This window comes from Carlito syrichta, unplaced genomic scaffold (genome assembly GCF_000164805.1).
Source record: "Carlito syrichta isolate Samal-C Ts95f unplaced genomic scaffold, Tarsius_syrichta-2.0.1 Scaffold302075, whole genome shotgun sequence".
NCBI lineage: Eukaryota > Metazoa > Chordata > Mammalia > Primates > Tarsiidae > Carlito > Carlito syrichta.
Window position 1 is genome coordinate 392,130 of NW_007246171.1, and position 15,716 is coordinate 407,845.

Genomic DNA, 15,716 nt, shown 5'->3' on the forward strand with positions numbered 1-15,716 from the left:
ACATCTCCCCAGCAAAGCCCCCTTGCTCTGACCGGTTACAGCATCCTGGAATACAATGGCTGCTTTCCAGAGGATTTTACCAGATGGTACCGATGGGAACAGCGGCAGGGTGTAGGCCTACCCATTATCTCCTGACTTCACAGCCCTGTCTAGTGACCTTCCCTCGTTCTGTCCCGCCTCCTCAGCCCACCTCTCCGTCAGCCACTGTTCTTTCTGCAAGAACTGATCCTACCTTTTCTCAGAACAGAAGAAAGGCAAGTCGTCCCCCTTCTTCTGATGGCAGTCTCTGGCCGGGACAGACCCCTGGCCTTCCTCTGGATAATCGTCCACCTCGGGGAATTAAACAGTGTTCACACACCATCCTGAGCTCGACAGGCCTGCAGAGTAGATGTTCAACTCATCATGGCCACGATCAAATCACGTCCCACAAATCACTGCAACCGCACCATCAGATACAAAGTGCATAACTTATCACACCCGCGTCACCCGTGTCCCCACACTTTCATTACCGAGGCTTTTAGCGGAGCGCCATGTACCCAGTCTAACAAGAACCAACACTCCCTGTGGGGATATTTACATTCTTTTTGCATCCTTTGTCCCGGGCAACAAGTGCAATGTTTCACAAATGCCTCTTTCAGACAGATGTCTTCAACCAAGAGTTATGTCCTCCCATATTTAGAATCTGCCTAGAACCAAGATGTTTCTCCTGTTCCATTTTCATCATCTGCAGAACCCCCCTTTTCTGTGGGTGCTGCCGCCACCCACACGCTCCTTTGTGCTACCTCTTTCTGCGACGAGAAAGACACTGGAGCATTTTCATTTCTTATTCTGATCTGTGTAGGGAAGTGGTCGATTCCAGAGACTGGCCTTCCAGAGAATGCCAGGGAGCCTCAGTTTGAGGGTCTAGACACAACATGCCCTGGAAAAACTTGTGTTTAACTCGCCTTTTTGCAAGGTTTAAATGCCGAGGATCAGAGCTAGCATTTGTTGAGCACGTCTGCCTGTGCTTGCGACAGGTACTGAACGTGTGTGATCTCATTTCATCCAGGGGGAGATCTCATCATGAGATCTCCCTTTGTCATAGGGAGAGTCTAAGGCTCTGAAGTCGCTCATTCCCTTTAACCCTAGGCTTATGGCCTCCCCGGGTGCCCCGAGGAAATGGCACTTCCTGCAGGGTCTGGCAGGTGGCAGGAGACAGGGAAGGGGTCACCACTGCGACTAATGGAAGATTCAGCTCTGGATTATGTTCAGACCACGCCTCTTGTGGGTTTTGAGTTCGTTTACTGTTTCTCCTCTGCTTCCTCCAGTCCCTGAGGCCCATCATTCTCCCCACCTCCCACTGAGGACCACACCTACCACACCCCCACCCTCCTGGTTTCCTGTTCTCAGCCCCAGAGGACCCTTCCTGTCCCTCTAGGCCATGGTGCCCCCTGCCCCCAGCACCTTTCCAAGCTGCCACCCTGGCTCACCTTGGGCTATCCGGCACCTCAGGCTTCTACCCCACAACTGGGGGGTGGGTTCTGACAGGAATCTTCCATTGGCAAGCGTACCCATGCCCTGTCTCGCAAGGGCCTCCGAGGAAGATGCAAAGTCCTACTGTCCATCTAATGAGTCGCCCTTTCCCTGAGAATAAAGTCAATCACCACCAGGGCGGATACAGGTAATTCTACCATGGAGTTGGTGCTGAGGTTGGCCCTTTTCCATCCTGAGGAGGACACAGGACATGGGCACTGAGAGAACAGCGATGCCTGAGCACGGCACGGGGTCCGAGAGACCACAGCTGTGCCCAGGATTCAGATGCTCAGAATTCCCAGGCCAGCAGCCTCCAGGCACCAGAGCAGTCAGGGAACCTCGTGGAGGGAGAAGTGGGCTGGTGATAAGCTGGTTCTTTAGGAACATCAGGCCTTAGGGAATCAGACAGGACAGAGCACTCCAGAGAAGGCCCTCAGGGTAGCAGAGGCTTCGAGACAGGGGTGTTTTCTGTGGGTTCAAGAACAGCCAACCAGTCTGTGCTGGAGAATCCCGAGCCATCTCTGTGGAGAGGGTGTGCTGGGGAGGGGCTGGTGTTCTGGACTTTGGCCAGTGACAAGTTCTTGAACACAGAGACCAGCTGCCAGACAGGAGCCCAGAGCATGGGGATGTGGAGGTTCAGTGAGAAGGAAAAAGGAGCCCCCTCCCTGCTGCCTTCCAGAGGGCACCGGACAGCCAGGGTCTTCCAGTCCCAGGGGCTGGCAGGGTAGCAGATGAGGCCTCCGGGGCAGTCTGTCAGCAGACTGGCACCTGGACAAGACGCCTGCTCCAAGCAGGGCGTGAGCAGCGTGGGCCCTTCTGGATGGAGAGGGAGACACGGCTGGCAGCTCAGACGCGGCGTGCAACCAGGCACGGACGTACACAAATCAAACACAACTCCGGAAGGATCTGGCCCTTTTCTCACTCAGAAAATATCCCAGATCATTGGAACAAGGAGTAGATGACCCATTCCGGCTTTTAAATCCTGCTTCCAACACAAATTTGCTGTGGCGTTTGGGCAAGTTGTTGCTTTTGATGGCTACGTTCCCACAATCAAGAATGCAGAGCCGGGAGGCAGATCCGACCATGAGCCCGGATGAAGAAGCCATTGCTCAGACGGCATGAAGTGAACCTTTTTCACATGGCAGGATGTTCAAATCTGCTTGAGATTTTCTTGGGAACCACCGCATGGCTCACTCGTCCACAGATGCGTGTTTTTCCAGAATTCTTAATATCTGAAAATGTAGCCCTATGTTCTCAGTTCTTCTCGCCCTGGACACAAAGTCGGGAATTTGGTGGATGATGGGGCTTCGGATGCTTAAAGCACAGAAAAATCCAGTTCCATCCAGCTGTCCCCAGGAAACTCAGGATACTCATGCCTCCAGCCTCAACATCTCACAGACGCCGCTCACATATCCATGTCTCCCTGGGTCCCATGCCTGGGTTTCCACTGCCTGGCTGGCTGCACCCACACTTTGACACAGCCCCCACCGGTACCCCCCACTCTGCTGCCCTGCTCCGAGACAGTCAGCCTCTCAAAGTCTTTCTTGGCTTCTTCTCTCTTGTCGTCCAGATGTCATGTTCTTCTGGCTAATGTAGAGAACTCAAAGGAACTTCAATGTTCTCCTGGTCAATGAACAATGAGTGATGTTAATCTTCAGACTCCTGGAGAGCAAGTTCCACACCTGACACATGCCAAGCTCCCGGCTGCAGGCACTGGTGTCTGGTGCATGGTAGGTGCTCAGAAGGCAGAGGGGAGAGACATACTTCCTCTGCTGGTTGAAGAAACACTGGCTTCTAATAAAAAGATTATGTGAAGCAGGACAATAAATGAGACCCTCTCCTGATACAGAAAGGCCTCCACTGTGAAAATACCCGTGCTGCATTGATTTTTTTAAACCAAAATGGCACCTTGGAGGTTCTAAGCCCCCTCCAAGTCCCCTGCAAGCCATAGCAGCTTCCGTGGAGACTCAGAGAGAGCTGAGCAGGTGCAGGCTCCTAGGGGCAGGAGAAAACCTCACTGGCTAAGGACACGGAAAGAGGAGGCTCCGGGCATGGCCTGACATGACACCAGCAAACACAGAGGACCCAGGCACAAATTCTTCCCTCCAACTAAACCAGGCCACCCACGAGGACTGGGAAGGTGCCCCTGGCCTTAGGGACTCAGTGTCCCTTCCTGTCAGAGCTGGGGCTTTGGGGCAGCCAGAGGAGGAGCCACCATGGTCACTAGAACCATCTGACCCTGCAGCCTTGGCAAGTTGTCTCAGGGGCGGGGATTTCACTCTTGAGAAAGAGTACATACCAGAATGATCAAGAATATGCCACCAGGTATATGCCAGAACTTTCCCTCATCCTAGAATATTCCACCAGGTATATACAGGGTCAGGCGAAGACACACACCAGGCATGATTCAAGGTGGAGATCTCTGCATCGGGACAACCCTGTTCCCCCTGTCTCTCCGCCAGCTCCCACAGAAAAGAAAGTCCTCTGGGTCCTTTGGTGCCCTCCCCGACCATCACCACCCAGCCCCCAGCCCCAGATGCCTCTGCTTCTCCCTGCCCTCGACCCCCCCATCTCCCATCTCCTCCCTGCCACCTGCGAGGCCTTCAGCCTTGGGACAGGTTGGCGGTGTGGCCCTGGTGGATGTGGCAGCATTGCATGTTCTCGTATCAGCATCCGACGTGTCTCCCTGATTGTTATGTGTGTTCCTGACTCAAGCTATGTGTAAACCTCTGTGTCACCACAACGCCCTTCACTGGCAGCTGCAGTCACCTGGCAGCACATTAGAATCTTGTCTACTGAGAAGCCGTGCCACCCACCTGCGCCACTCCATCCATGCGAAGAGGCTGGCGACGGGCAGAGGCTCCCAAAACTATAATCTCTCAAGAACAAGGGAGGAAGGCAGAGCGGAAGGGAGACTGGCGGCTTCCCTGAAGGGCCCTTGGAGGACATCAGGGATGCTGTCCCCTCCCCCACATCATGCGAGTGCACACGTGTCATTCACGTGCCTGGGCACAGGCCTCCAGGAAGATACACCCTGACCCAACTTGGCTGGAAATCATACCTGGCCTGTCCTTGGCCTGTGACTGGCAGATGAGGAGACACTGACTGGGAGAAAAAAGGCATCTGTGCCTTCTGGATGCTTCCAGATGCTTCCAGGGCACACATCCCTTCTGCCCGCCCTCTGCATAGCCCAGTGCCTACCCTCTTGCTACCGGAGTGGCACTGCCCAATGCCTGCATGGTCTCGCATCTCACAGCAGCATCAGGGCCTGGCTTCCAGCTGGGGTTCCAGACCCGGGCTTGTCCAGGGCAACACAGGCTCAAGTCAGAAACTCATCCATGAACTGTGTCCCCTGTGGAGACCCGAGGAAACTGTGGCTGTGACCGTGCCAAGATCCATAGAGAAGCCCGATGAGGGCATGGAGGACACGTGCAGAGGGGCCGCCACACCACCCAGTCCTTCCCTGCCTCCCACACAGTCCCGATCCTCTTTCTAATCCCAACACAATTATCACAAGACGTCGCTCGTTCTGCCGCCGTCCTGTTCAAAACCTGCAGGGGCTGCCCATTTTTGATACAAGAGTCAAAACTTGTGGCAGGGCCTCCAAACGTCCTCGCCAACTTTGCCTCCTCCTGAGCCCACATCCTCCAGTCCTTCTCTGCCTTCAAAACCAACTGAAATGCCACCTCCTCTGTGAAGCCCTCCCACTCTCCCCAACCTGATGCAACTCTTCATTCCTCTTCATCCTGTACCGAGTGCACACATCTCAGTCCCCCTGGACAGTGGGCGACTTGGGTGCGTGTCCCTGTCTGCTTGTCTTAGAGCCCTGTAGGCCTCAGGTTGGCCGGATGCAGGATGCCATGCAGGAGACAAGGCCAGTGCGCACCGAGGCCAGAGACCCATGTCTCCTGGGACACACCCAGGCCAAGCAGGGTTCCCTCACACTCACACACCCTGGTGAGCCCACGCCTCCCAGCACAGGGCTTAGGGGTTCCCCGCTGGGCACTCCTCCTTCCATGCCCTCCCAACCACCAATGTCACAGGAGCGTGGCCTGAGGACCCCGGTGGGGTTGGCCGTAGCCACCACAGATTCAGGCGTTTCTTCTCTAGAACCAAATCAGACTTGGGTCCTTAATTGTGACTTTCTAACCAAGAGGGTGGCTGGTGAATGACCCGGTTTCACAAGACGGGGGAGGCCGGCACAGGAGGAATCTGGGAAGAACAACCGGCCACAAGCGCATTGTGTGGATGGAAGTCCTCCTCTGGGTTCAATGCTGTTCTCCCAGGAGGCGGCGGTTGCTCTGTGGCCAGGAATCACCAGGCCAGTGTCCAGCCTTGGCCAGGGCAGCTCTCGTGGCAGACAGGACCTTCCAGTTCAGCTGCCCTGCCCTCACTGGTCAGAGCCTCGCGGCAGGAAAACATTACTCGAGCGCCTGCTACCCCTCTGTGCCCTCCCTCCTCAGAGGCCATCGTCCCCTGTCCCCCATCCCCTCCACCTCTGTCTCCTGTCCCCCGTCCCCCATCTGTCTCCTATCACCCTGTCCCCGCCACCCCCGTCGCTTGTCCCCAGGTCCACCTCCTACCTTGTTCCCTATCCTCTGTCCCCTCCACCTCTGTCTCCTGGCCCCTCTCCCCTCCACCCCATCCCTGTCACCCATCCCCTTCGCCCCTGTCTCCTGTCCCCCCATTCCCTCTCCACCCTCATCTCTGTTCCCCTGTCCCCTCTGTTCCCTCCACCCCCGCCTCCTCCACGTCCTGGTCCCTGCCATGCCCCAGCTTTCTGCTTTTGCCCCTCCAGGTCGGTGCCAGCCTCTGGGCTCCCTCTCACTCTGTCCCCTTTGTTCTGACAGCTTCATCAAGCTGTGCTTTCTATATTGTGAATTTGTTTTAAGTGCACAAGTTGGTGACTGTCACAAATGCGGGGAGGGTGGGGCTACTGGCGGTTCCCATCTTGTGACTGCCTGGGGTTAAGGAAGCTGAGAAGAACTCCTGTCGTGTCAGCGCAGACGCTGTGTATAGCTCCCACTTACAAGTGAGAATGTGCGGCACTTGGATTTCTGTTCATCTGCTCCAAACACTGGCTCCAGCTGGACCCAGGGTGCTGCAGAGGGCGGGAGTTCCTCACGGCTGCATCCTGTCCACGCATGGACACCCTTCTCGTCACCCTCCAAGGGTGTGCCCCTGGGTGGGCCCCGGGTCTTCACTATTGTGATGGTGCAGCGCTGGGACAACAGGCCCTGAGGGCTCCTGGGGGGGTGGGAGGGAGGCAAGGGGGAAACCTGCCCACCAGTCACCGTGCTCACCCCTGGGTGCATGTTCAGCCCAAACCTCACCACCGTGCTATACATAAAAGCCTCCCACTCTGAGCCCAGTGCTCAGCCTGTGATGGCTGGATGTCGGGTCCTGAGACCCCAAGATAGGACCCTCCAGTCGAATACTGGGTCCTGAGACCCCCCAGTCAGGGTCCCCCCCAGCCGCAAGCTGGGCAGAGACCCCCAGACGGGACTCCCCTGACCGCATGCTGGACCCTGAGACCCCAAGACAGGAATCCCCGACCACATGCTGCACCCTCAGACTCCCAGACTGGACCCGCCAGCCGCATGCTGGGCCCTGAGACCCCCAGACAGGAACCTCTGCCTGCATGCTGGGTCCTGAGACCCTGAGACCGGATCCCCCAGCCACCCCTCACCCAGTCCTTCTGGGCACATGCAGGTTCTGGTTGCACACGGTCGTGTGGTGGGAACGTGGATCCAGAGCCACGGTGGCCATGGACAACGTCTCTCTCAGCCTGGACTGCTACCTCACCAGTGAGTTCCCACCCCCACTCGGCCTCCACCCGCCTACCCAGGCCCCTTTCCCTCCTCAACCTAAGCCCACCCACCTCCCTGCCCCCGTTGAGCTCACCCCTCGCCCTGACATCAGGCCTGTCTAATTTGGCCAACGGGTCTTCTCTGTTCCAGTCAGTGGGGAGGACAGGACGCCCCCAGACATAGCCCCCAAATCAAGAAACCTGTTTGAGAGAAACCCGAACAAGGAGTGGAAGCCTGGGGAGGCCGCACCACAGCACACCCCCATCTTTGACCCGACAGGTAAGGGCGGCCTCACAGATATGCACAAGACACTTGCTGGTGCGAAGCCCTGAGAGGGACACACCAGGCTGGAGGGGCTGTGTCTGCTGGACAAGGAAGGCACCTTCGGGGGCGTCGTCTGACTCAGGCCATGGGTTCCAGGCAGCTGCCTGGTTCTCTAACTGCCTGGGCAAAGAAGTCTCTGGAAGTTGTGGAACGAGCCCCTGTTCTCCCCAGGGAATGCCAGGCTCCAGCTACATGGAGAACCTCGCGGGGGTTCTTTCCTGAACTCAAAAACCCTCCTCACTTACTAGCACGGCAAACCTTGCTGTCAGAGCTCCTCGCCTCAAAGGAGGGCTGGACCCAAGGCCAAGGTTACCTGTGGCACAGAGGCGGGCTACTCTGACCTGGGTCAGGCCCCCAAAGGCTCCATTCAACACAGTTTGCCTCAGCTCGGACCCCTCGAGGTTGTTCTGTGCAGCATGCCTGGCCATAAGCCACAGGTGTGACTTTCTATCAAGGGGGCAGAGACGGCTCTTAGAATCTGAAGCCAACATGAGCGTCCTGGTGACTGTTAGATCCAGGGCTGTGAGCCTGGCCTGGGAGAACCGGTGAGGGCAGCCCAGACCCCGCACCAGCGAACAAAGGGCCCAGCAAGCCTTGGCCTGGGCGTGAGCCTTGTTCTGATACAAATGCAGTCCCCCCACACATTCCAAAAAAGAGGAGTCATGATCAAAACACCAGCAGATCAGCTATCCATCTTGAGTTCCAACTTCCAACGCAAGACCCTCATTCAGGGCAAAGTGTGAATATAGTGCAGGGCAGTGTCTCTGCCCGAGTTCATAGTCTCCTGACTCTTCAGCTAGCTGTGAGTTTGTCTGATCTCTGTCCCCTGAAAGGCGGCCCAGGACTCACCCCTTCCTGGCTCCTGCCTGAGGAGCCCACTGTCTGTTCCCTGTCCCCTCCCCTCCCTCCCTTCACCTGCAGAAGGAAACTCAAAGTCCTTTCAGCTTTCCCACGTGGAGAGCGCTTGTCCTGCTAACCTGCAGCTCTCTGGGTCTCTACTGGCCTCTGGACTCCCAGCAAGGCCCCCCCCGGCAAAGGTGGCCTTCCAATCTATTCATCAACACCCCTACATGCCACCCAGCCCTGACCCTCCTCTGCCACCCACTCCTGGGCTCTTGGTCACCTAGGACCTTCTCGCCACACACTCAGGAAAAGTATAAATATGTAAATTCGGGAAAGCAGGCAGACTTCCTGTGGAATTACTTTTTAAACCCAGAGGGCGCATGTGCAGGCCAGTTATGTGGGCATATGGTTTGAGATGAGTTCAGGCTTCCATTGGACCCGTCACCCAGATACGGAGCAGTCCCCGAGGGAGGTTTGTCAGCCCTGACCCGGCTCCCTCTGGGGTCCAAAGCGTCTGTTGTTCCTGGAGTTTTCTGCATACCTCTAGCGTGCTGAGGAAACACAACCACAGCACCTGCCCAGCCCAACCACCAACCCTGATTCTGAGCAGGGACTCCAGAAGCATCTGTTGGTGGTGGGTAGCTGGATGCATGAGCTGGGGTCTCAGACGTGGTAACCAGCCCTTCGCCAGCATGTGAGAAACAGCCTTCCACAGTCCCTAGAAGCTCATCGGCCACCCAGACTGATGACATCACCGGGGGTCCCCGCCACCACCTTCAGATGAAACCGGAGGCTAGAGAGGAGAGTGGCTGGCCCGCGGACCTCCCCAGAGGCACTTTACCCTCACCCCATCCCCACCTGGAGCAAGGCAGCCAGTGGCCACGAGCCAAGGTTCTGTGTCACTTTGCAACTGATCCAAGGGAAGGGGACACTGGGTTAACATGTCCCTGGGCAGCTGCAGGAGCTGCCCCCACTCCCCAAGATTCCTGGGGAAGCCACCTCTGCCCCCCTAGGCTGTGGGACACCGTGAAGGGCAGTGCCTTCCAGAACCCATTGCCACGTCAGGGAGCAGCTGGGGTGAAGGAGAAGCTGGGGTGAGGGAGAAGCTGAGGCAAAGGAGCAGCTGGGGTGAGGGAGAAGCTGGGATGAGGGAAAAGCTGGATGAGGGAGCAACTGGGTGAGGGAGCAGCTGAGTGAGGGGGAAGCTGGGCCCCAGCAGCGAAAGGGAGCTGCCTATTATGGCTTAGCTGGCCCTTCCTCTCTTGCTGAGGCCTCTAGAGTATGTGGCGGGGGTCTCTGTACCTGGGGGGCGATTTACAAGAAAGGGTAGTCTTTCCCTGAGCCCCGTCCTGGGCCTAGCTTTGTCCAGCTTTCTCCTGGATGCCCACAGCCCTCACTCACGTCCTCCACGCCCAGCTCTGCATCCAGAGGTATAGCCGGGGAGAGCCCCCGTCTAGAAGAGGGGACAATGGGGAGACGGTGGTCGCAGTAACCAGCACCCCTGCCACAGTGGTAGCAGAGGCCAGGGCCACAGCACTTGGCGGCCACCCCAAGCACAGCCAGCCCCATCCTGTGCCTGGACTGTGAGTGTCTCCAACGGGGACCAGACTGGCCCAGAGATGCTCCCCAGGAGCTTCTGGTTGGGGGAGGGGCGACCTGTGACCCAGCAGGGCGTGACTGCAAACCCAAGCTTAGAGCTTCCACTAAGGAGGCCCTGAACAGGATGGAGGGATGGGGAGGGGAGGGGAGGGACAGTTACCGAGCACACCTGGCGTGGGCGAGGGTGTTTCACACGGGCCAGAGACCGATGCCACAGTAGGGACGAGGAAGATGAATCTGCAGCTATGGGGCATCTACACCCTTTCACCCAACTAAACTGTTTCTAGCACAAGGACCTCTGTCAGACAAACCCGGAAACAGAAGAGGCGGAAGGAGGCTTCCTGCCCAAACCCCAAGCAAACCAGCCTCCAACCTTGGACAGTCAAGGAGACGCCAGAGTCAGATTTTCTTTCCCAAATTCAGGGCTGCCCGTGTTGGTGGGGAAGGTGGCATTCCACACTCCTCCCAGCTGGTATTGGAACTTAGACATGCGGGGGCCGTGGGTCTCTTGAAAACACTCCCCACACCTCCCAGCTGCCCTGGGTGTCCCCAGCCTCCACTTCCTGAGAGCCTCCGCTGGCAGGAACAGTCTGGTCCAGCGGCCTGGTGCAGCCTTCCCGGAAGCCTCTAAGTTGTGTCGCTGATCAGATGAAGACACGGAGGGAGAACATAGGGCCACGGTCAAGTTCAGGGAAGACTACACTTGTCAGCTTTGCACACACAACTACGCCAACCAAATGGTGGGATAATGCAATCAGGGCTGCAGAGCCCAGCCTCCTCTTCACCTCCCCCTACCTCTGTCTACAACACCTCCACCTCCCCCCACCCCCACCTCTCCACCTTCTCCTCCACCTACCTCAACCTCCCCCCATCTCCCTCTCCCCATCTCTGCCTCCCCCCACCTCCACCTGCCCCCAACCCCGCCTCCACCTTCTCCCACCATAGGAACACAGACTAGCAGTGAGTGAGTAGAGCAGGTGCTGCCACTTCCTTCCCTGCTAAGCCCTGGATAAGCGGCCCCAGGGCCCAGGACTTACCTCCTCCTCTCTCCTCCTGGGAGCTCCGGTGCCGCGCAGGGAGGGCCAAGGGAACCAGTCACCCTTGTGGCACCTTGACTTGAAAACCACAGCCTGGCCCGAGTGCTTGGTGACAGCGGGATAAGAGCAACGAAAGCACACAGGAGCCTGGAAAGGGCACTGGCCAGGTGTCCGCACACCGGCTGGACAGGAGTTGCTGCCCCCGGGGCCATCCTGCCTCTGCCCGGCATCCCCTCCGGGGACAGTCGCAAACCCTCCTTGATGGCACCCGTGGATGGGGAAGACAGAGAAATTGTAATAGGTGAAAAGTCAGGTTGAAGGAGACTTGTCCAAGTCCCAGTCCTGTTCCCTCACGCCTCCATTGTTCCCGGGCAGGGACTGCGGGTGTCAGATGTCAGGGCTTTACAGGCCCGTCTGTCCCACTCACCCCATGCTGCCAGGGCGCCCAGAGGTACATGTGATCCACAGCCCTCTCTGCACACCTCCTGAATCACTGGCAGGTGCCAGTGCCAGTGAGTGGGCTGTATATGTTGCCTATGAACTGATAGGTCTTTTTCTTCTAAAGGCATTATTTATTTGCCACGGAACTAGTAAAGTTCATGGAACCTAGAACGGCGGCCACTGTTTTCCAAACCCTTCTGGGGACAATGGCATTGTGGGAAGGCAGCTTCCAGCCCCCCAGAGCCTGCCTTTCCCCCGTGGGGGTCTCTCTTTACTCGGAGTCTGTTACTTAGGCCCCACAGACCCAGCCATGCCCACGGCAGTGACAGCCCCGCAGTGAAAGCCCTGCCCTCCTCAGGCCACTCCGTTCCTAAATAAACAACATGTCCTAATCCAGTTCCAAACATGCCAGCCTCCCCCGTTCTGGCCTCACGGACACCCTGGGCCAGGCTGGGGTGGAGGAAGCCAGGACCCTTCTTGAGCCTCAGCCTGTCAGTGTGTGTCCATTTCGGAGCTGGGAGCTCCTAAGACGTGAGAAGTCAAAAGAAAAGTCAGGGAGGAGGCCAGGGAGCCCACCCCCTCGAGAGGGCCTCGGATCAGACTCTTGGGTGAGTTATGCCTTTAATGGCTCTCCCAGAAATACCCAGCTGGAACTCCCCGGGGCAGCCGAGCCCGTCAGCCAGTTTGGGAACCAGATGCCTCCAAGTGTGTCCTCAAGGCATCCACATTTGGGTCACCTGGAAGACTCTGCCGGTGCTGTTTGTTAAAATGCAGATTCCGGGTCCCTGCAGCTCTGTGGCATCTGAGGTCAGAATCCACATCTTCAACAAGCCCTGAAGGAAAGTCTGAAAGTTAGGAAGCTGGACTGCAGCCGGCCTACACTTTATGGGTGTGGAGCCCAGCCTAGGGCAGGTGAAGCGGGGCTCAGAGCACACGGCGTCTTCCAAGGTCCATCTCCCAGACACCCTGTGTCATGTGTCCCCTCCTCACATGGTGCGTTCTCCTATCTGCTGGTCCCATGACAGTATCCCCCTTCCACAGAGAATGAAATGAAGATCCAGAGAGGCTAAGCCACTTACCCTAAGTTACACAACTTACATAAAAGGCTAAAGAACATATTTCTTAAGAATGCACAGAAAGTACCATTTTCTCAGCGGATGACATTGGGATGGCCACGCTGTGATAAACCTTCAGGAATTCCATGCTAAGGAGGCCTTCAGAGGACCAACCCTGCTGCCTGTGTCAGTCTTGCCAAAACAGAGCACACCTGCACCTCCAGTGACATTCAAGATGGCCCCCAGGCTGGAAGCATAGCCCAAGTGGAGAGAACGACCATTGCAGCTGGCTAGCATGTGTGTCACCCAGCCCTCAGCGGTGCCCTTGAAGGCCCCTCTGTTGTGCCCGCTCCAACAGGGAGGACCGTCCTTCAGGGATGGCAGGCACCACACCCAGGATAGGACCCTTAGGGCCACCCAGGTGCTGCCCACCCCCCGCAGCTCACCCTGTGCAATTATTGCTACTATGCTCTCACAGTGTGTCTTAGCAATGGAGGGAAATGTGGAAGGATTGCTACTCTGATACCATTGTGTCTATAAGGAAACATCAAGTAGATGAGTCATTGCAGAACACCCCAATTCCATTTTCACATGTGGTCTTGAGAGACATGATTCTCAGTGCAGAAAAAGAAACACAGATATAATGCAGAAGAATTTAGGTTAAAAGCCCTGTGGTCCTTAGTTTGACCATGTTCAAACTCAGGACCACAGGGCTTTTAACCTAAATGTCCAGATGAACTCAGAAAACATATGTCATATGCACATATATGTGCATTTCACAGACGCAAGTTTGTTCTGATTTACATACCTGCACATATCTATTTCCTAGCTCTCTTTACTAAAGAAGACTAGAAACAATCACCTAACCCAGTAGCAAAAAGCTTCCAGAGCACCCAGATCATATACTCAAAACACAGTAAGTCCCCTACATACAAACCTTCAAGTTACAAACTTTAACGATGCACACTTGCATTTTTCATGTATTATTTCTCTCCACTGGGTGCCAGTATGGTCTGTTAATGCATATACTACTGTATAGCCAATTATGTTTGTCAGGTACCTAGGCTTACTTTGTTGGATTTACAACAAATTGGGCTTAAACGTGACCTCAGAACAGAACTTGTTTGTATGTTGGGGACTTCCTATACCTTTTCCCTCTCAAAGAAACAAGGGCTTTGAGAAAGTGGCCGAGTTCAGGTGTGGAGAAGAAAGATGTTGCCATAGCACACAGCAAGGAAGTTTTAAGTGTCTACAGGGGCCATGCCAACAGGACTCAGGGGGCCACCACTGACCAGAGATGTGATCATTAGAGCTTCCAAAGGATAATAACGGAGATTAATTAAAACTCAAAAGCATATTTGAATTCATGAACTCATACTGCTCTACAAACACATAACTGCAGAGGATGCTGAGGGCCAGTTCAGTCTCCAGAAAGCCGCACACACGGAGGGAGCCAACGTGTATCCTGCCTTTGCAACTTGAACTGGACCACTGAGTACCTGAGTCACGAGTGGGGTAGCCCATCCTTATAAACATCTTCCAACTAAGAAGTGAGAAAGAAGAGTAAGGATCGGAAAGAAGCAGAGACCTGGCTACTCCTCCTTCATAAAGGGACCTGGGCTTTGAGCTTCCGTGAGTGCTAACACAAAGCAGAGAGCTGTTCCCAGGTGGTGAGTATCTGATGCAAAACACCAACCCAAATCTTGCAAAGGATCTGGCTGGTGATTTGCAGGACAGAGGAGCAAACAGATACCGCCGTGGGGAAGCAGTCAGCAACGTCCCAGCTCCAGCAAACAGGCAATGGCGCAGGCCAATGGCTGGACACTTCAAAAAATAAGGAAGGAGTGAAGGGTTCTGCAGAGTTTTTCAAAAACAATTTAAAAATAAAATTGAATGGACAAGACTAAGCAACAGCACCCAGGGATGATGCACACTTGGGTGGCAAAACTGCTGAAAAATTCCAAGAAGTTTTCTCATAACATGCCTGGCTGCCGGTTCCTTTCGGGCACACGGAAGGGTCTGCCAAGTCCTGTTTGCCTTATAATTGCTCATGAAGTCTACTTTGGCTTTATGCGCTTTTCTATATCTGTGCTTTATTTTGAAACACAAAGGCTTAATTTTCTTCTCCTTGTTAAGGGGTATCATGCTGTCATGTTATTAGACAGAATGAACCCTGTAATTCGTTAGTGAACGCTTAGCCAAGTGTTTGCCTAGTTTTTTTGCACTTGTAATACGTCAAAGGAATAAGCCAGGTCTTTTAAAAACAAAAACACTCGTTATAGTAATACATACCAGGTGGTCTAATCCCAGTTTCTCTTTGGCGGCTGATGAGCTGCCCAGGTCACCATGGTGCAGTCTTGGGGTGACTGTCTATCAGAACAGGGCATTGCTCTGTTTCACCATTGCATTAATAGAAATGCTTAAACCCTGCAATGGCTACAATGCATGCCTTCTTTCCATTTTGCCCTAATAAGAGAACAACTAGTTTTTGTCATGCATGCAAAAGAAAGGTCACTTTTTTCCATGAATAATAAAGAATGGTGTCACCCACATTTGTGGATGGGTGAATGAGTGATGCTATTTACTTTGATTCCAGCCATGATTGTCATTTAATGGGATCTGGGGGGCCCATTCATGTGTGTCCTGGCTCCCACGAAGGTTCGTTCATGGATGAAATCCAGCACGATGGCTGAGCACGGAACAGCACAGGCGACACAAGTGAGCCTGCACCACAAGGCAGGGCCGTGTTGCCATGATGGAGCGTGACAGCTGCAACTGGCTTTTCTGCGCATGAAGCTTCATCTCTTTGCATTACGTTGAGCAGAGGAGATGGCCCAGCAGCTGGGATGAGCCATCACGCACCCCGTCTGGCCTGTTTGCAGCACTGTACTGGTTATTGCTAATTGACATGTTTCTTGTGGGAGGGTACTGGAGTAGGCTTGATGTGAAACCCAGGGCTTAATGGATTCCTCCTTGCCCAGCGGTCTGGATCCCCTCAGGATTCTGATGTCCCTGGGTTCTTCACACAATGAAGATGTGAGTATTAGGCTGTGTTTCCAGTGTGTGTTGTAGCAATGAGCTAAAGCAGTTCCTTT

At 55.1% G+C, this 15,716-nt stretch overlaps 1 protein-coding gene across 1 annotated transcript in view; it reads left to right on the forward strand.

Annotated features, from left to right (window-relative positions):
* The window catches only part of ALK (ALK receptor tyrosine kinase), a 430,033-nt gene that overhangs the window by 377,245 nt on the left and 37,072 nt on the right, over nt 1–15,716 (forward strand). The window contains exons 10-11 of the mRNA XM_008056000.1: nt 7,225–7,319; nt 7,473–7,601. Of these exons, the coding sequence (XP_008054191.1) occupies nt 7,225–7,319; nt 7,473–7,601 (224 nt within the window). The remainder of the gene's footprint in view (nt 1–7,224; nt 7,320–7,472; nt 7,602–15,716) is intronic.